At 36.9% G+C, this 22,694-nt stretch overlaps 1 protein-coding gene across 3 annotated transcripts in view; it reads left to right on the forward strand.

Annotated features, from left to right (window-relative positions):
* The window catches only part of LOC122804506 (synaptotagmin-like protein 2), a 3,492,381-nt gene that overhangs the window by 931,403 nt on the left and 2,538,284 nt on the right, over positions 1-22,694 (forward strand). For 2 of the 3 annotated variants that reach the window (XM_044074423.1, XM_044074432.1), the window contains one exon: positions 3,197-3,310. The exons of the other annotated variant lie outside the window; for it this stretch is intronic. In XM_044074423.1, the coding sequence (XP_043930358.1) occupies positions 3,197-3,310 (114 nt within the window). The remainder of the gene's footprint in view (positions 1-3,196; positions 3,311-22,694) is intronic. 3 annotated transcript variants of the gene reach the window in all.

A 22,694-nucleotide genomic window follows, 5' to 3' on the forward strand; every position in this document is an offset into this window, starting at 1 on the left:
AGATCATAGAAAATTGTAAAATAAAAAATGAAAAATAAAAAATATGTTATGAACTGACCCCAACACATTGAATTATATAGCATAAAAGTAGATAATATTGCTTATAGTGTAGTTGTACTGAGAACATATATCATACATGCTGTCATAACCATAAAGAACATCACATCCAAAGCATGAAAAAAAGGGCAATGAATGTTCCAACAGAAAACATGTGGTTAGCAATTGATGATATAGCCGAATTCGAAAATCCATGCTTAGTCCAGTGTTCCAATATAATTCCTTCAGCTGTGATCGCATCAGGTATGTCGATATGCCTTTGGCTGTCCTCCATCGGACCCTATATGACACATTAAGAAGACTATAAAAAAATATGAGAGATAGAGGCAAACAGATTACTATAAACCAATATTCATAATCATTCATGATGTAAATAAGATATATAAATCAATATGTATAAAAACATAAAACATAAATTGTACCAACCTATATCCTCATATTTACAAATGGTCATTTAGTCCTGGAGGAAATAGGGCGCCCAATGTAATGATCCAATGTTGTTCCTTATGAGTAAGTATTTTATGCCATCCCTGGGGATTACTACTATCCCCCAGAATTCTATCTATAATTATAAAAGAAAATTGTGCATCAGGATGTTTCAAATTGTGCCTATATAAGGCATTGGTTTCCTTCCTAGTTTTAATGTCTGATCTGTGTTCGTTGATGCGTGTTCTGAGTGGTCTAGAGGTCTGACCTACATAAAAAGCTTGACACCGACAGGTTGCCAGATAGACCACCCAACTGCTGCTACAGTTGCCAAATATTCTGCATTGGTACACTTTACTGGTATTACGACTGGTAAACTCCTTACTTTTGTTGACTTGTTTACATGAACCACAATGGCCACAAGGGAATGTACCCACTAATACATCCCCTGACATAGTCAATTGTTGATGTATCGCTCCCCCACTTTCTATGTGTTTGAAATGTGAAAAGAGAGAGCCAAGAGTTCTGCCTCTCCTATATGAGAAATGGCATTGTTGATCCAATATTGATCTCAAATATTCATTGGCCATGAGAATATTCCAATGTCTATTAATGATACCCTTGATAGCATTGGAATTTCTACCAAAGGTAGTGACAAACCGAATGATATTCGTAGAACAATCCCTGGTTTGAGATTGATATTGTAACAAAGTTTTTCTCTTAATGTTATTAGTCCAGTTCCAGGCATTAAGAATGTCTTGATGTCTGTAACCCCTATTGGCAAACCTATGATAAAGATCCAAACCATCCCTATCAAAATCACCCTGTGTCGAGCTCAAGCGTTTGATACGCATAAATTGGGACTTAGGGATGTTCCGGATGGTGTGGCCTGGGTGCATGCTGGAAGCATGCAACAAAGTGTTGTATTGAGGGTATTTGTGATAGGATCTTGTATTCAACGTATGATCTGTGTTTCTGGTAACGGTAACATCCAAAAAATTGATGCTTTGAAGATCGTATGTTACCGTAAACTCAATTCCCCATACATTTTGATTGAGGTATTCAATGAATTCTTGTAAATACCTGACATCTGCCCGCCACACCATCCAGCAATCATCCAAGTACCTGCGCCAAATGTCTATTTCCACCAGATAGATATTGTGTAGTGGATCATAGATCATGCATTCCTCAAAGAATGCCATGAACAGATCGGCATAAATGAGAGCAAAAGATGCTCCCATCGCCGTACCCTGCAATTGCCAATAGCATTGCCCTTGAAAATAAAAGACATTCTTATTAAGGTCTTATCCAAGTGAAGGTACAAGAATCTCTGCAATTTTAGTAGCTGGTGGTCTATAAGTAGTGTGGGATAGCTGAGAGTATTATTGTAGATTACTGCTACGCTGATGGCATTTTGATTGCTATAGTCAATCTAAGGATGATACACCCTGTTGATAGGATCTAATTATCTTTTATATCTTGTTTTAGCCATGTTTCTGTTATGACCATGATGTCAGGAAAATGGAGTGAAATTTATACATGATCTTCTAGGAGTTTTTCTAATGCTTCTGAGGTCAATGCTATAAAGGTGCAGGTTATTGGATTTAAAGGCTTGGCCTAAACAGCATGGTGTATTTGTGGTGGTAGTTTGGCAAGCATTTTATGAAGGATGAAGGGGTCCTATGATAGTTTGGCAATCCTTTTGAAATGGATAGAGGGGAAGCTGGATATGGATAAATATCTCCACAGAGGTTAAGTGAGGGTGGCTGAGGTAGCCAAAGAGATGTTTAAGTTTAATATTTTTTGTTTTACAACAACTCTGTAGAGAATGGGGTTATGAAAGGTGTAGTTTGATTTGAAAAAGTGATTAGTGGGTACACTGATTAGACTGGGTGTGATAGAGATAATATTAAGTTGGAGAATCTGATATTTGAAAGTGTAGTTGTTGGAGATGGTAAGAGGATGTTAGATGTGTGAGTAACAAAAGGAGGTGTGACAAGAAACTGCCAAGGAAACATTTTGATAGGTGTAGACCAGGTGTGGGAAGATAAAGTATTGGACAACTGTAGTAGATGGTTGCAATTTGCAGACAGAGGTAGGGGATATGCTGGGGTAGCTGAGAGGTTGAGGTTATATGGCATTTCCATCCCTTGGGAAGCCAAATGGGAACTTTGCAGGGGGAAACCATTGTGGACCTACAGCAAAGGCAGAGAGTAATATTTACAGGACTTAAAGAAAGAGGAAAGCCATAGTGAGAACACATGGGTGGAAAAAAAAAACGGTGGTAAATGACTTTTTAGTAATCACTGCCAGCAAAGGCACAAGGCATTACAGCAATTGTATCCGTATCCACAGTACTATTGGTCAACAGCGTTTAGCAATTTCAAACAGTCCAAGTACCTACTGCAGTTAAGTAACTAGAGTGAAGCAGTATCATAACACAGCTTTTATGCATGATGATAGCAATATGGAAATATAACTTCGTACAGCAAAAATGTAGCCCAAATATCAAACAGCTGACATTAGCTCACTTTATAATCAGTCATGAGCATTTCTGTTTTGCATTTAGATGTAATAATTTGGGAGAAAGGAAACTAAAATGATTTGTTATTAAACAGATGTGAATTAAAACCACATTGGAAACCTCATTTGTTTTGCAGGCTATGGTTACAGTACATATTAATATTTGTAGTCCTTTATTTAATTTTAACAGAGTTACACGCAGAGGCCTTTGGTATTAAAGCCAGTCCACAAGTTGTTCCAAATCACTCTGCCAATCCTTTGCCTTCCGAAAAAGAAACGCCTACATCGGTGGTTTCTGAGCACAGTAAGTAACGAACTTAACTTTTTACTTTTTGAAGCTGTGAGTTCTGGTGATGAGTGACCATACCTCTTAACTGGAAACATCACAAATTTGCATAAAGGCCCAATAAAAGTAGGTACAATTGGCCAAAAATCTGACTGCTGATTAACATAAAAGTTGCATACATAATCATGTAAAAACACACTTCTGGATCACAAGTATCCAAATCGAAGTCTCCACAAAAAACAAAAAACAAATGAAGCAGCACAACTGGATAGAAAGATTTTCTTTTTACTGGATTCTGGTACCTCGGCCTTCGCCTTCACATGGAATAATAATGTAAAGCACAAACCAGTATAAATACACACCTCACATAATCAATCATGTCAATTAAACAATTAATCAATCAAATATGAATATATCACTTCTTAAAGAAATATATATATATATACATATAAATAAATAAATATATATATATATATACACACATATATATAATATTGTACACATATATACATGCGCACACAGAATACAAAAAATAAATAATATTTTATATCATACATCTAAATTCATACCATATTTACAATAAATTTAGATTCCATATTCAATAATTTTGTTTGAAAATTTATATTACTTTCTCCCATTCCCCAAGGTCTTGCTAAAATACTGAATTTAAAACCAGTTTGTTCTCCATTGTGAAATTGATGAAAGTGGCTTGCAACTGGACTATCAAGTCTACTGTTCCTAATATCCCCCAAGTGTTCCAAGATTCTTAACTTAACCCTACGTTTTGTTTGTCCTATGTACCATTTTCGTTTAATACAATTGCACCCAATAATGTATACCACCCTGGAAGAATTGCAGTCAAAGTGATCTAGTGCATGGTATGTAATCCCATTAATTTTATGGCCATCTAAATTAATAATTTTATCACAAACCTTGCATTTTTTGCAAGCAAAAGAGCCTGCATTTACTGCCCTGTCCTTCTTGCCCTTACTTCTAACTAATTCCTTCAGATTTTTGCATCTTGTGTAAGAAAAAATAATCTTGGAACACTTGGGGGATATTAGGAACAGTAGACTTGATAGTCCAGTTGCAAGCCACTTTCATCAATTTCACAATGGAGAACAAACTGGTTTTAAATTCAGTATTTTAGCAAGACCTTGGGGAATGGGAGAAAGTAATATAAATTTTCAAACAAAATTATTGAATATGGAATCTAAATTTATTCTAAATTATGGAACACTATTTCCCAATGGTATGAATTTAGATGTATGATATAAAATATTATTTATTTTTTGTATTCTGTGTGCGCATGTATATATGTGTACAATATTATATATATGTGTGTATATATATATATATATTTATTTATTTATATGTATATATATATATATATATATATTTCTTTAAGAAGTGATATATTCATATTTGATTGATTAATTGTTTAATTGACATGATTGATTATGTGAGGTGTGTATTTATACTGGTTTGTGCTTTACATTATTATTCCATGTGAAGGCCGAGGTACCAGAATCCAGTAAAAAGAAAATCTTTCTATCCAGTTGTGCTGCTTCATTTGTTTTTTGTTTTTTGTGGAGACTTCGATTTGGATACTTGTGATCCAGAAGTGTGTTTTTTCTCGATTGAATATGAGTGTCAATGGAGCAGCCAGAACGCCTGGGACCGTACACAGAACTGCAACCAGTTTGGATTTCTCTTCAGTTTGGAGGGACAGAGAAAGTAAGTTGGCTTCCTCTGATCCGTGGCTGCAACATTCGGATGAGGCATTTGCTCGTTTCGAAGAGCTGGAGAAATTGATGGTAAAAGAAGCGACCATATTTTATGATATCAAACTGCTAGAGAAGTATATTGAATCTAATATTACTCCCAGAGGTCTCAGGGTGGACCGCCTACCGGCATATGAATTTTCGGATGAGGACACCGATTTACTTGGAGTGGAAAGATGTCTCTTTGAAATGTACATTGGGTTGGCTAAAAATATTAGTCAAACGTAACGAAAGAACACTTGATAAAACACACTCTGAAATTATTGCAATGCAAGGAGAACTTTTTTCAAAACATTCCGACTCAGATTGTGAACAGAATATTGTGAATATTAAGTTAAAAGTATCCAAAATTGAACAACAGGTCATTTTGCGTAAGAAAAGGAAGTTTGTAAGAGATCAAAATGACTACAGCACTGGCAAAATCTTTTCATGGCAATACAACCTTAAGAAGAGGGGGCATGGCAGAACCCCTTGGAACAACAGCAGATTCAGAGCGCGAAATGAAAGGAATACCAGGGACACTTCCACTTCCTCTGTAGAAGCAAGTTCAAGCAAGAAAAGTGTTTCATTTGAAAACATCAGTACGGAGGGTCTTTCAAATGAGACATTAAACTCAGGTGCTTCTTCCAATGAGGGATCGACTCAAAGAAAAGGCCGGAATCGGCGTTTCCAGCCGAGAGGGAACAAAAGATATTAATGGACTACCTATAATAAGGTCTGTGTTCACGAGACCAAGTTCTTCGTTTGTTTACAATGATTCTTATAATGTAGTTAATACCACTCTTTGCCATGACTGTTTAAATATAATTAATCTATCAGATTGTTTGATAACTGAAAGCATGAGTAGTGTTTTACACAAGGGCACGAAATTCATACCCACATTCATTCCTTCACTAGCGGAGGTTCTTTTGGAGGTTAAGGCCTTCTGTAGAAAATTGTATTTAAAAGTTTACTTTCATAGACAAACAACAGATATTGGTCTTAATGAGAATATTGATGATAATTATGATGTTGTAAATGACTCAATTTTGGATAGTTCATTAATGGATATTTCCATTTATGAAAATGAAATAATTGACATTCATGATAATGTTGAAAATAATGTGAATGTTAATAACGCCAGTAGGATGTTTGAATATAACACAGGGTATGGCAAACTTATTCCTAAGGTCCCATGTGTCAGTGAATTCAATCCTGCTAGAAATAATTCTTGCATAAGTTTTTTTGAAAAAGCTTTAAACAAGCAGGTTATTGATGAATATTTTTTGTTCAAACAACATGTGAAAAGTTATAATTTACGTAAGGATGAGTGGCAAGCTTTATGTGAGTTAAGAAAGATGAGTGATAAATATGTATTCTTGGAATCAGATAAAGGTGGTAATTGGGTTGTTTTTGACAAGAATAGATACAATTCTATAGCCCTTAAGTTGCTCTCAGATAACAGGGTATATATTTCTTTATCTACGAATCCCATTGCTGAGTTTAATAACAAACTATTGGAATTGTTAGAAAAAGGTGAAAGGCTTGGTTTCTTCTCTCAGGGTGATGTCAGGAAACTGCATATTAAAAGTCCAAATGATGCCAGGTTTTTTATTTTGCCAAAAATACACAAAGATTTGGCAGACCCCCCTGGACGTCCAATAGTCTCAGGAAAGGGGGCCTTTTCACAAAATGTGGGCATATTTTTGGACTCCATATTAAAGGAATATCTAGTGAGAATTCCATCACATGTAAAGAATACAAAAGAGGTTTGTGACAGTTTCAGAGGAAAGATTTGGCAAGATAACTATTATTGGGCCAGTGTGGATGTGGTTTCATTATACACATCTATTTCTACACAATGGGGCCTAGAGGCTATTCATACATTCATGGGGGAAGGACCTAAAACTCACTTTATTATCTCACTGGTGGAATTTTGCCTTACTCATAATGTTTTTGAATTCAACAAAAATATTTTTACAAAAGACCATGGGTGCCAGCTTTGCACCGTCATATGCTATTCTGTTTATGGGCCACTTTGAAAATTTATTCATTTACACTACAAAGTTTTTTTCAGAACAATGTTTTGATTTACAAGAGATTCATAGATGACCTCTTGTTTCTATGTAGAGGTAATCCAAGAGATTTCGATGATTTCATTACAAGTTTAAAATTGAATCCATGTGGACTAGACTTTACATATCAGGTAAATGTCAAGAACATAGATTTTTTTGGATGTGCATTTTTATATTGGTTTGAAGGGGACGGTTGAACACAAGCCTTTTCATAAAAAGACAGCAGTAAATAATTTCTTGCACGCAACCAGTATGCATAGTAATTCTTTAATTGAGTCATTGCCCTTTGGTGAATTTAGACGAATTGCTATGAATACATCTGAAAATATCAATGTCCAAAGGGAATTTGACATTATTTGTAAGAGACTAATTAACAGAGGTTATTCTAGGAGTATTGTCTATTCACATAGGACCAAAGTGGAAGGAATGTTAAATTTGAATGGACAGGGGGTTGCAGTTAAGAACAGGAAGAGATTTGTGAACAAATCCCTTTATTCCAATAAAAAGGATCTTGTGAAGATGGATAAAATATTTTTTGTTGATAAATTCTCTCCTTTTTCTTCAATTTTGAAGAGAATTGTGTTAAACATGTGGCCTATTATAACCAGTGATGATTTCTTGAGGAATATAGTTCCAAAAAACATTATTTTTTCTTACACAAGATGCAAAAATCTGAAGGAATTAGTTAGAAGTAAGGGCAAGAAGGACAGGGCAGTAAATGCAGGCTCTTTTGCTTGCAACAAATGCAAGGTTTGTGATAAAATTATTAATTTAGATGGCCATAAAATTAATGGGATTACATACCATGCACTAGATCACTTTGACTGCAATTCTTCCAGGGTGGTATACATTATTGGGTGCAATTGTATTAAACGAAAATGGTACATAGGACAAATGAAACGTAGGGTTAAGTTAAGAATCTTGGAACACTTGGGGGATATTAGGAACAGTAGACTTGATAGTCCAGTTGCAAGCCACTTTCATCAATTTCACAATGGAGAACAAACTGGTTTTAAATTCAGTATTTTAGCAAGACCTTGGGGAATGGGAGAAAGTAATATAAATTTTCAAACAAAATTGTTGAATATGGAATCTAAATTTATTGTAAATATGGTATGAATTTAGATGTATGATATAAAATATTATTTATTTTTTGTATTCTGTGTGCGCATGTATATATGTGTACAATATTATATATATGTATATATATATATATATATATATATATATATATATATATATATATATATATATATATATATATTTCTTTAAGAAGTGATATATTCATATTTGATTGATTAATTGTTTAATTGACATGATTGATTATGTGAGGTGTGTATTTATACTGGTTTGTGCTTTACATTATTATTCCATGTGAAGGCGAAGGCTGAGGTACCAGAATCCAGTAAAAAGAAAATCTTTCTATCCAGTTGTGCTGCTTCATTTGTTTTTTGTTTTTTGTGGATACATAATCATGTAACTCTGCCCACTCCAGTGGGATTGTGGGATACCAACGTGAAGACTGAAGTCACTAAATAATAATAAATAATGGCAGACATTTAAATTTCAGATTTTATATCCCCGAAAAAATGCATAATGCAAAACCTGTTCTACCAACTATCTAAGTTTACAGGAGCAATATTTAAAATCTATCCTTGTACCCAAATCTCCCATTTTTGAGCCTTTCTCCCACCATTATTTTTGGCTTTGTCCAGATTTCTTGCTCTGAGAGGTATAGTTGCTGTACAGCTTAGATAAATGGGGGGGTCCACAAGCATCAAAATGTATTTTTTCTATGAACATAGCAATGGTTTCTGAAATCTGTTATGTTTATTTAACGACAATTGTTATACCTTGAGTGACTGACATCCTATAAAGTTTTCCAAGCTTCAGTTTGAAAACTGTTGTGTTTCATTACCTCATGCCTCTAGCCAGCAGGTAATTTTACTAATTCAATAAATTGATGTACATGCAGTGCAACTCTAAAGGTCGAGTCTACAGTAAACATAACATGCTGAATACTACTGACTGTGCTTTTGTATTATCTAGTACTTCATTTTCCATGATCATTGTATGACAACTTTTAGACAGTTGTAATAAAAGCAGATGTATGACTTAATCTATATACACATTTTAATTGCAATGTATAATCCCTGCCAAGGGCATTGCACCATTATTTTACTTTGAGCAAGTTTGATTGTGGACATTTATTAACCAACTGTGGCCATGACTCTTGTGCACAAATCAAATGCATTCGGTCTATAAAAACATTAAAATACAATTGGTATAAAAAATACATTTGGTAACAATCAACAGATGTCCTCATGGAGACTTCAAAGACAAATAAAAATAATGTTTTCATTTTCTGGTGGGACCATGAGGGAACAGAAAAACCTAACAAAATAGCTTAAGTTTTCCACTGTTCGAACTGTGTATCCATCCAAGACAGACTACAAACACAAAAACAAAACTCCTTGTTTCTATAAGATGGAAATGGTCATTATTTCCAAAAGACAAAAAAGATATTCTGAAAGGAAATATGGGATCTGCACTACTGCCGATTAATCCAACTAAATTACCTCCATAATCTTAAACATGAGGCTATACAAAACAACTTTAAAGACACATGTATATCATTTTTAACTCAAGTTACAAGACAGGCTTCCAATAACAAATAAACTCAATATAGCTGACAGCAGCCGGCACAAAAAAGTCACCTATTCTCCCCATTCCCTTACCTGGGTACCCTTGCCAGCACCTGGTTGAACCCATGAGGTCAGCACGAATACCATTCATATAGTTTTCCACTTTTTCAGTAATAGCGCCTACAGGACAGATCGGTCAGTGAATGAGTCCTAAAAAAAAAAAAAAACACTGCCACTAAAAATGAAAAGTGGATGGCACCATCAATCTGCCCACTTAATGGACAGTACTGTAGTACTTACTGAATGGATGACTGGATTGTCTGTCCTCATGCCCCACCCACTCCACTATAGTTTGCAAAAGGTTACAAGATATTTCTACATGCTTTTACAGTCGGTCAAGAACTGACTCACGAAGCTGATGTCATCACACATGCCCTTGCATGTTGAGAATGTTGCGGGATGCGCTGGTGATGCGTGATGTCAGCTGTAACAAACTTGTAAAAAAAAAAAAAAGAAAAATAAAAGAAAATCAGGATTTGAAGGGACCACTCAGGAATTTGTGACACCCCATTATTTTGTCCTCAAAAGCAGTAAAGTCTGAGGAATTCAGTGAGGTTGAAATAAGTCGTGTAGCTTTGTACTTAAAATTAGTGCATGTGATAGTCAATTACTCCTTCCTGTTATTAAAACAAATTTTTTTGTTGAGCTTGTCTCCAGGTTTAGGCACTTCATCAGATTATTCTTGACACTGTATATTCCTTGAAGCATGATGATGATGATAATCTTGAATCCGTATTGCCTCTTTTGAGACTGTCATGTATGGGGGAAGCACAAAAACTAAAAGCAGCATTATAGTTCCAAAATGAAGCAATAATCCGACTTGTCTTGATTATTTTTCAGTCCTACATCTTCTTGAATTAGATTGTGAAACTGATAGTGAATTAGTTATAAGAAAGCCTTTAAACAAGTGGAAAGAGAATTATTTTATGATCAATAGGTTCATGGGTAGGTACTAGGCTATCTGTCCGAGGGCTTTTATAAGTCTAGCCAGAGTGTGTCAGCTTTCACCGTCCCATTGATTAATTAACTGATCCTCTGTCAAGCAGAGCCAATGAAGTGATCCCAGGGGTGTATTTCTGTTACTCATCCACTCGTCAAGGTTTCTCTTGGAGTGTTGAGGGGCTCTGCCTAATGTAGTTAGGATTTTTTTTCCAAAGCATGGGGAGTCTCTGTGACAGGAATCTATCCCTCCAGTGTGTTCTATTTATTGTTGTGGCAAGGTTTAGCTCACTAGAGCGAGTGGCTCACAGTGAATTGGATTTCTTTAGGTGGAGCATGTCCGTGAATTCTGAGTTGGACGTGGCTTTGTAAGTCAGGCAGAGATCACCTCTGAGTAAGCGATATGCCACTGAGTACAGCCGGAGTTTTTTCAGTCTGGCTGCATAGGACATATGTTTGAGGCCAGTAATCCTCTTAGTGAGGTACTTTTCCGGTCTCTCCAACTGTTGGAAGTGTCTTGTGAGGTACATCCCAAATAGGGCATTGTGAGGTACATCCCAAATAGGGCATTGTGTACTCTATGATGGGTCTAATGAGTGATGAGTAGAGGGGCACTATAACCTCTTTATTTCTAGATGCAAACCCTTTATAAATTAGATGGGCCACATAGAAGGATTTCCTAACTACTTTGGCAATATGATTGTCAAAGGAGAGATTACTATCTACCCTGGTCCCCAGATCTCTTATTACCCCTTCTGTATTAAGGGGGCTGCCACCTATGTGATAATTCATGGGTGTTTTGTTTTTCCCAAATGGGATGACTATGCATTTTTTGGCATTTAGCTTGAGGCCATGACTTTGACACCAGGTGTCCATCTCAGTAAGGCCCTTTTGGTGGATGTCCGTGTCAGCCGGAGAGTCAATTATGGCTCTCAGTTTGCAGTCATCGGCAAACTTGGTAAGCCGTAGTCCTCCTGTGTTTGCCTGTACTTCTGAGAAGTATATGCCGAACAGTAGAGATCCCATGACAGAGCCTTGTGGGACCACACTTGTGACTGGTTTAGTCAGACCTGAGCCCATTCTTATCGTGCGAGTTCTGTCTGTAAGCCAGTTGGCAACTCATCTCGTGACATAGGGGTTTATGTTCAGGCTGGTGAGTATTTCTGTAACACCCGAGTGAGGAATGGTGTTGAAAGCCTTGGTGAGGGCAAGGTAGGCTGTGGGAACAACCTTTCCCACGTCTATGGCCTTGGTGACTGTCTCGAAGAAGTCAACCAGGTTTAGTAGGCATGATATGCCCTTAAAGCCAAACTGGGTCAGGTCAAGTGTTTGGAGGTTCCCAATGTCTTTGTTAATGAGTTCCATGATGTGCTCCATAGTTTTGTAGACCAGTCTAGTCATGCTTATGGGGTGATAGTTACCAGGATCAGTTGTTGCCCCTCCTTTGTGGAGTGGAATAATCGTTGCTGTGTGCCATTCTATGGGCACGTAGCCAGTGGAGAGGCTGAGGTTGAACAGCATGTTTAGGTGGGGGGTTAGTTCATTCTGTAGTTCGTGCAAGACGCAGCCTAGGACACCATCTGGCTCCATTGATGCTGTGTTTTTGGCTTTTGAAAGGGCTGTTTTCACCTGTGCGTCTGTGATTTCTGGGACACTACACTTTTCTGGTATTGTTGTGGGCCCTTTTGGGGGTGAGAGGGGGGTGAAGTTTGCACTGAATCTATCTGCCAGGATGTTGGCAATATCAGTAGGTTCAGTATATTTTGTATTATTCTGCACTAGTTAAGCACATATCTGTGAGTTGCCACTTAGATTCTTAACATAGCTAAAGAAGGCTTTGTGGTTATCTTTTGAATCCTTGGCTATTTTTCTTTCAAAGTTAGCCTTGGATGATTTTATGAGGGACCATAGATTCTTACTGATACTAATCAGGGATATCTTTCCTTCTTGGGATTTGCTTTTTTTCTGAACTAGTTTCCTCCTCCTGTTGTATATCCTATTTATGGGAGGGGTCCACCAGGCTGGTTTCCTTCTCTTAAAGGAGTGAGTCTTGGTTTTGCTAGGGATGACATGATCCATGCATCCTTGTAGGTGCTCATAGAGTGCATTTGTAAAGGTTTCTGCATCTTGGGCAGCGTTATCCTTTAGCGTGGGGGCTGTGAAACTTACCACCTCTGTCTTAAGTAAGATGAAGTTTGCTTTAGAAATGTTTTTTACTGTGGTTTCTTTAGTTGGGGGTGGTGGTGGGGTGTAGACATCCAGAGTGATTAGTTTATGGGGTCTGATCTAACCAGTGTCGGGTTGACCTCCGGTGTGGAACACCTGTCGCCCATGTTGGTGATGACCAAGTCCAATATGTTTTCACCTCTGGTAAGGGAGTTTACAAGCTGATCCAGGGCATTTGAGTTGATGAATTCCAGGAAACGCTGGGCCTGGGAGTTTGTACTAGAGTAGTTTTTCCAGTTAATGGTAGGGTAATTAAAATCACCCAATATCAGGGTGTTCGGTAGAACCTTCATGCTTTCCAGTGTCTCCAGAAAGGTGGAATGGTGATCCTGGGTCATGGAGGGTGATCTGTAGCAGGCCACAATTTGCATTGCAGATTTGCCTGATGTTAGTTGCACATGGATGATCTCAGAGGTATTCAAGGCTTCAAATGTCAATGGTCACCACTTCCATTTGTTTATACATTCTATATGGCTGTATATTTTTCACTCTATTTAGCTATGGAATATCTTTTCTTCTTTGAGAAAAATGATCACTCTTGCTCTCGTAAGCATGACACATTAAGTTCCTCCTAAGCTACGGAACAACGATCTGCTCCACAACAAGCAGGCAGCCCTTTACACTCAATGGTTGCCCTCAAATGCTCGATTAGATAGTCTGAGTAGGAGAGCATGCAAACTGCTGCTGCACTCGTCCTTCAATGATTGAAAGTCTGACTTGTGATGACATATTTATAGTAGAACATGGTAACTGCACAACAATATCATCCTTCTTACAGTGAACATCAGGCTTCTGATGACATATTTATAGGAGAACATGGTAACTGCACAACAATATCATCCTTCTTACAGTGAACATGAGGCTTCTGATGACATATTTATAGTAGAACATGGTAACTGCACAATAATATCATCCTTCTTACAGTGAACATCGGGCTTCTGATGACATATTTATAGTAGAACATGGTAACTGCACAACAATATCATCCTTCTTACAGTGAACATCAGGCTTCTGATGACATATTTTCATTAGAAAATGGTAACAGCTCCATAGCTTCACCCCTCTACCAATGAAAGTCAGGCTGGTAATGACATATTTACAGTAGAAGGTAGTGACTGCACCTTAACATCATCCCTCTACCAGTGAAAGTCTGGCTTTTGATGACATATTTACAGTAGAAGGTAGTGACTGCACCTTAACATCAACCATTTACTAGTGAAAGTCAGGGTTGTGATGACAAATTTACAGTAGAAAGTGGTGACTGCACCTTAACATCATCCTTCTTACTAATAAACATCAGGCTTCTTATGACATATTTACAGTAGAAAGTGGTACTGCACCTTAGCATCATCCTTCTTACTAATAAACATCAGGCTTCTTATGACATATTTACAGTAGAAAGTGGTACTGCACCTTAACATCATCCTTCCTGCTGTGAAAGTCAGGCTTGTGATGACATGTTTACAATAGAAAGCGGGGACTGCACCTTAACATCAAATTTCACCAATTCTTTTTGGTTTCTAGTACCATGATGGGAATCGACCTCATTCCCAAGTCAAATTATGATTCAAGTTCACTAAAGTAGTATTGGTTTTGTCATTGATGTTAGACAAAAATGCCCTTCAAAGCATTGACAGTGTGCCCAAAACTGACTCCTCTTGCAATTCATATGGAGCTACATGTATCGGTAACGTAAGTAAATCCAACGGTAACTTCTTTTTTATGAACTATCTGGGTATCCTCCTTCCACATTTCCTCATTTCTGCCTGCAAATCCTGGTATTTTATGACTTTGTCTCTCTGTACTTAGACATTGTAATCACTGTGTGCGCCAATTTTGGAGATCAATGGTACTGATCTCTTCTTTTCTTGGACTGCTGTCTCTAGTTGTCTTGCATCTATTTTTTGAACTGTTGGTAATGGATGATCCCAAGTGGTATAAATTTTCATCATTCCCTGTAATGCTCTGGGTATCTGGTTTCGAATGAAAGCTTCTCAGCTACTTCAGTACTGTAATGTTGTGCAAACCCAATGCAACAGTCTTGCCTTCATTATTATGTCCTCTCCCATTAGTGTAGGACACACACGCATCAACAAGATATGTGACTATTTCCAATTATATTTTACAAAACCTGCATTTGTCTGTTTCTCCCAAATGTTCAGTGGCCTTTGTAAACCAACATGTATGTAGTCCACTTCCTGGGCCACCAGTATTAACCTTTCATCTATTTGGATCCTGGATCAGATCCTATGTAACATGAGGTCGTTCAAGATTTTTCTGTACTTACAACTATATTTATGCCTTTTCCACATTTTTTGCCTTCTCATCTGACCTTTCTCCATATAGCCTTCCTTTTGCTTTTTACAACATTCAGTTGCTGGCTGATTTTTGTTTACTTATTAAATCCAAAAGACGTACACAGATTTGGAGTACCAACCTGCTTTAATCCTGGTACCTCGGCATTGATCCCTTAAAGACAAAATGCCGAGGTGCCAGGATACTCAAATCTGTGTACTGAATTTATTAGGTTTTGTGTTTTTTCTTTGGTTTTGATTTTTGTTTACTTCTGGGATGATTTCCATTCCTACTTCCCTCCTTAGTTTAGCAGGAACATATTTGGTGGTAAGTCATCTTAGGCTTTCTCTCCTCGTCTTTTAAAGTGTTCACTATGTTTGGATCTGGTGACAGCAGTAGATATGTATGCAGTCCTACAATTGCAGATCTGTGCATGTAATCAATTTAGAGTATACCCATACCACCTTCAAACAAGGAATATACAATCTTGGTGCACTCTGATTTTTTTTTTATATCACTTTGATAAGTGTGAAGCAATTTTCTTGTTTTCTGTCCAACTGATCATTACCTTTTGGGACCAGTTAGTCACTCCAAATCTATAAGTTAGAACAGGAAGAGCAGATTGGTTTATAGCTTGGACTTTATTCCTAGATGTCAGGGCTGTTTTCAGCATTAATTTTAGCCTTCAAAAATATTCCTTACTGAGTTTTGTTTGCATTTGTTTGTGATTTATTGTTGATCCTTCATCATTTCCAAATATCCTGCTCAAGTTCTTTTATATCACATTCCTGTCCCAAACTGATATTTTCCTGGTGCTGCAGCTTTCCTGCTTTAAAGGTTGTTTTTGTACATTTATGAAGACCTGTGCAATGTGCATGGTGAATCAAGACAGAGATGAAATTTATCACCGCAAAGCTAAACTTGTTACCAGCTTCCCTAGTGCATGACCCATTCATAGCAGTAATAATAATATCCACTTGTTAATTAGGTAGGCCAGCTTTGTACACAGTCCCTTTTCAGGGCAGACTCCGGTACAATGCCTTGTTAATTGACTTGCTCAAGATCACACACTAGACAAATTAGGACTGAGGGAGTCCAATCCTGTTCCACAGTAACTACCACTCATGGTCTTAACCCTCTGTGCTGACAGATTAAAAGAGGTTGGGGTTCCCCTAAATGCTGTTATAATCTGGTTGCCTGACAGGAAAGAACAGTGGCAGAAGGTAAAACAGCTTTGTTTCTGCCTGTTATCCATGCTTTTCAACTGTTCCTGAGTTTCTCATATTCTTGTTGTGTCCCTCATAATTTTTTTGGGTTTACTATCATTTTATTGAAGTGGACTTGGTCGAGCGATTGTATCAGCGACCCATGTCCATGTAAAGTTACATTGCCGAATTATGATATAGCCGAAATACATTCCAAATTCAACTTAGGAACAAGCGTTAACATGGGTCGAGATTTGTACTTCGGAAATATAGGAGTTCGACAATGTCAACATTCAAGTTTCAGACTTTGTGCAAAGTAGATTCAACTGAGTCCACTTCAATAAAATGATAGTAAACTATTTTTTTCCGATTTTTCTGGTAAATCGTTGCGGACTGCAGCCTGTCAAAAATGCCAAATATTAGAATTCTTGTTCAAAAATGCATACCGACACAAAACATGCTCTATTAACTTTTTAAGTAAGAGCGATATTTAAAAACTATTCCTGATTTTGATCCCTTGTTCCCTGATTATTTTTGGATTTATCCAGAATTCTTAAAAGAAACCATAATGTGTGCTGCTCTCTGCTTAAAATCACTAAGTGCTTTACCAGCTTTTGAACAGAGTAAAACTCTTTGCACTCCTATACTTTGTTTTTCTTGAAAATGGGAGCAGATAAAGCTCCATTCATCACAAAGAAATATGATCAGGTCACTGATCTTAACATGGTATGGATGCTTAAACTCACCTTTTGAGCTTCACCTTTGAGTCAAGTTTCTTGGCATCCATTTCTGAAACACAAGTTTGTTGCGATTGGCGACCTGATCCTAATCCTATATGTTCCTGTAGCTGCACAAGATATGATGATATCAGCATTATACACTGCAAAGTGCTTTATCTTACACAGCAGCACGCTTTCAGTGCTGTACTGTAGAACTGTATCCACCTTTTATGTGAAATAATCAGTGCATTGGTATAAGAGGAAATTAGTTATAAGAAAGCCTTTGTTTGCATTTCCCTGACTCACTCAACCTATCATATTCTCTGTACTAGTGCTATCCTCTTTATGAAGAGAGAGCACACAAAATGCTGCATAACATCTCTATGTGCCTTTGTATATTTTACATTATATCTGTGCATAATGAAGACCAAATGTCATAATACCACATCATTTTCTAAATACCTTTTTAATAAAATATATCTTGATATGCTGTGGCACTATTCATTTGTCTTTTCAAATGGAAGAAAAACTACAAATTATGAATAGATAAAACAAGCCCTTAGGCAATCCATTATCTACATGTTTCACATTTTAAGCTCAAAAAGTCAACAGTCCACAGACATACATAGTGAAATCTATTTCTATGACAGTGTATAATATTAAACATTCTCTTTCTAAATATATGAAATCCAAGGTGGAGCAAACTTAAAAAAACTAATGCAAAAGAACTGACCACAATGCATAGTATCACAAAATTTGAGAGAAAGCTGAAAGCAAAATGTTATATATTACCATTTGTCTCTGCTAAATTGCTTGCATTTTCATTACATTAGTTCATGATTCATTGATGAATCTGTCATATACATGTTTTATTTATTTTATTTATTTATTTGCAGTTGGTTTACCAGGATAGTCCATTGGGCCTAGAAGTACCCATTTTCAATGGAGTCCTGGGGAGAAAAGCTCCAAAAACAAAACAATAATTGCAAACAAAAATTACAATCAAAGCTTTTGTTACAGTATGTACAAAAGTACTAGTAGAAACATTGCATTTAAACATAGTTTCTAAAGCAAAAATGACAATGAAAGTTTTGGTTATACTAATTATAGATGAAATATTTCATTTAACAGAGACAATTTCTGTGATAAGTGTCATCATTGTAAATCTAGAGTAGTTGTTTACACATGGATTGATTCCTGCCAAAACCATGTATGGTTAGTATGTTGATGTTCATGGATGCACTGCAACAACTTTCATATGACTGATAAATGAGTACACAGAGTAGGTAGAAATAGGACGGGAGATGAGCAGTTGGGATTCAGATCAGGATGTATCACAGCTTACCCAATGTTTGCAGTGAGACAGATAGTTGAGAGGAATCTAGAGATGAGAAGAGTCCAAGTGACTGTTCTTACATTTGAAGAAATCATATGACAAGGTCCCAAGGAGATGATTTGGGCAGTCCTGTGGTGGTTTGAAGTCCAAAAAACAGAAGCTAAAATTATTGCAAACTATGTACAGGGGACCCAATTACTGAAGTATGAACAGTGTTCAGTCTAACTAAGGGGTTCCCTGTGGGATTGGGTGCGCATCAGGGTTCATTTATGTGCCCACTGCTTTTCATACTAGTGATGGGCTACATTAGCAAACAGGTTGATGGGGATAGATCAACAAAGTTGTATTTATTTATTGACAAAAAAGGAGCAGAAATGCAAGTTTAAAGTGCAAACTATATAGTTATGAGAGAAAGAAGGTTAGCAGTGCAAGTTATGTAGGGTGGCAGCTAGAGCATTCCCATTGGAAGGCTAGGTATGAATGAAGAGTTTTTTTGAAGGTAGCGTTAGTAGGGGTAACATGAATAGGTGATGGTAAGGAGTTCCAGAGTCGTGCCAGACTAAAGGATAGAAGGTATTTGCCTGGTGGACGAGCTGGTTTGTGTATTTCAAGAAGATTTTGGTTGTTAGACCTTAGTACTCTGTTGGGTAGATGCATTTTAAAGGCAGAGGAGAGGGAGGGACAGATTGAGGGGTTGAAAATAAGCTTGTGGGCCAGAGTGAGTTGGATATAGATAAGGTGGTTGGGTAGTTCTAGCCAATTTAGTTTGTGGAGAGAGGAACAATAGTGAGTAGAGGACCTCTGGCTAGTGGCGAACTTGGCGATTTTATTGTAACAACATGAGAGTTGATTTTTTAGATGATTGTAGATTAGTTAGGAGTGGAGATCCATAGAGAAGGGATTAGTTAGGAGTGGAGATCCATAGAGAAGGGAGGTGATGAGAAAGGATGTAGAGAGGGTGAGTTTAGTGGAGGGTGTAAGATAATGGTATTGACGGTAGAGCATACCTAATTTTTGATGGGCTTTTTGATGTTTAGTTGTATGTGGGAATTAAATTTGAGCTGATTGTCAATTTGGACAATCAAGTAGCTTGGTCTCTGATACCAGTTCCAGAGTTGTGTTGTTTTGACTAGAAATACAGAAAGTGTTTGTGTTGAGAGGGGTGGCTTTTGAGGGAGTGAATACCATTAATTTGGTTTTAGAAGCATTGAGTGCTAAGTGATTATTTTTCATCCATTGTTCAGTGTTTGAAAAAGCGTCTTGAGCTAGCTTTAGAAGTAAAGGGGCTGAAGTGGCAGAGCAAATAATAGTTGAGTCATCTGCATATTGAATAATGATTGAGAATGGAATGGAGTTGCGGAAGTCATTAATAAAGATGTTGAAGAGGAGGGGGCCTAATATTGAACCTTGTGGAACACCAGTTGGTGTATTAAGGAATGAGGAGGTGGCCTTTTGCCATTTTACTGCTTGATGTCTGTTGGATAAGGAACTGGAGAACCAGTTCAGAGAGGAAAGAGATAGGTTAAGCTTAGAGAGTTTAGCTAGAAGAAGGTTATGGGAGATGGTGTCAAAGGCCTTAGAAAGATCCAGTAGAAGGGTAGAAACAATATGACCAGAGTCTCTGGCTTTATTTACTGTTTCCAGGAAGGAGAGGAGGGCTGTCATAGTACTGTGGCCTGGTCTGAAGCCATGTTGTGTGGGAGTTAGTAGGTTGTTATCAATGAGGTATGGTAGGAGTTGTAGTTGGATACACTTTTCAAGGAGTTTGGAGATGGGAGACAGGATAGCGATGGGACGAAAGTTGGAGACATTGTTATTGTTACCTCCTTTATGTAAACCATTTTTACCCTCAAATCCTCTTTCTACTACCATTATGATTGTTCTTGATTTAATGCATTCACAGTAGTGTGATTTGCAGATATATAGTTTTTGGTTTGTGTCCATATCCATTTGATATTTGACTGTATTTTAAGAATTTAGTAGAACCATTTCATTTTGACTATTTTTATTTGTTTGTGATTACTGTAACTGCTGTTTCTCTAGAATCTGCATCTTTCATATTCTAATATATTTTCCACTGCATAATCGTTCCTCCCCCCCACCTTTTTTTTCTTAGCTGGCAGGCAATTTACCTATTTAGTCACAGGAAGAAGTTTTTCATGTAGCAGTTATTTTCATCATTACAGTAAACTGAACTTATTTCACATTGTGAAGATACATTTTTTTTTTTTTTTTTACCAAAATCAGATACTACTAAACATCGGTACTTAAATAAAATACCATTGCAAGCTCTCATAATACAACAGAAAAGGCCTGCACTGTGGAAATGGAAATAGTTCAAGAACTCCGACAATATGCATGTTTTGTATGGCATATTTGTTATAGCATTTGTCATCTTTATACAGCTGGAATAACTAGCCACATGCTGTGTTACAAGAAGCAAGTGCGCATGTACTCTATTGAAGCATTTACCGAGCTGTAATCTTTTCAAAACAGATCTGCATTAGTCTTCATCCTTAAAATTTCTGGTTATGCTGATGGGCATAACACCATTTTAATCCTAAAACATGGAACATTCTAGACTAATATCACTATTATGTATAATTTGAGGCAAGTTTGCTAACTGAGAAAATGGTAAATTTAAATTAGAAACTGACTGCTGACGAAAGGAAAAAATTAAAATAGCGTATTTTGAAAAGATAAAAGAAAAAAAAATGGAAATAAGCAATCATTGTACTATTCCGAAGCCATATTTGATTAGGGGCTTCCTAATGGGGCTATTAGGAACTGCAGAGCCATTTTGTTGACGGTTATGTTTTCAAGGTGGTTTAAATAGTAGGTGAGATTTCTATTTGTTGGGAAACAGTTGGGAGACTGTTGGGAAACATTTTGTTGACAGTTATGTTTTCAAGGTGGTTTAAATAGTAGGTGAGATTTTTATTTGTTGGGAAACAGTTGGGAGAATTCCAAATAGTGTAGCAAAGTTGCCTTTGGTAAAACACATAATCCTTTGTTTTATCATATTGTGGGCCCCTTTTTCAAATAGACATTGTCACAGAGGACATTGGTCCCTGTGTAGATAATGAGCGGTTTCTTGACTGACATGCCTTGGTTGTCATTAGGATGACAAAAGGGGTTGGCTCCCTTTTTTTCCTCTGGTTTCCCTATACGAAACAACAGTCTCTGTGAAAATAAAATTAAATGCCATTCTATAGCCACACTGAACTTTCCTTCTGTATGTATGATGATAAAATAAGAATGTGTTAGTCTAACGGAAGCTAACTTTATGAAGACTCTTCTAAGTTTACTTTTAGCTGCCTCATTGTTTAATGTCAGAACATTTTCTTTCTGTTGTCCTAAGAACTTGTAAAAAAAATAAGTCAAAGCAGATTTCTTCTTTTTGAGGTACAAACAATATCACTTCACATAGGCTAGTGTGTATGGAAAATAGGGGAAAAAATATCATAAAAGCTCATTTGTTATAACACGTTGATCCCAGCTGAAGGATAGCCTCTTTTCAGCATTTCTCCTAAAGTAGAAATTTATCTTTCCATGAGGGTGAGATACTAAGTCACTTTAGCATCACTAAGTAACTTTACCTCCTATTCTTTACGCTCATAGTACCTTTAAATCTTTTGTATTCATTTAGCTTAACTATCTCGTCTGTCTCCTAGACATTCATTTTACATTTGCACTATTTAATATATATGCCACAGCTAATGATTCAGTTTTATAACAGTTGTACAAATTAAGTTTAATGATGTGCAAAAAAATGTTTAAAAGGGTTTTAGTTGTTTTACCCCCTTCCTTGCAAAGATGTCATTCCTCAGATTCCTTTGAAAAAGTGTAAAGATTCGTCACATTTGATCAGTCTAGATAGATTCAGGAAAGCCATTCTGTCTTTCTACCATCCAAAATTCTTTTGCCATCCCAACAGCTGTCATCTGTCGCATCCACTTGGCGTGGTCATATCCATTTCTTCCTCAGTGGAGCAATCGCTGATTATATCATGGCCATCATCTAGGATGCAATTGGTAGATGTTACTGATCTTATGCCCAACTCCTGGGAGCTGATCTCTTGTACCATCCAAAATGAGGGCCTGTCAACATCACCACCTGCATAATGCATAACATGCTTA

The sequence above is a fragment of the Protopterus annectens genome, chromosome 1.part1 (assembly GCF_019279795.1).
Source record: "Protopterus annectens isolate FY-2018-M chromosome 1.part1, PAN1.0, whole genome shotgun sequence".
Lineage (NCBI taxonomy): Eukaryota > Metazoa > Chordata > Ceratodontiformes > Protopteridae > Protopterus > Protopterus annectens.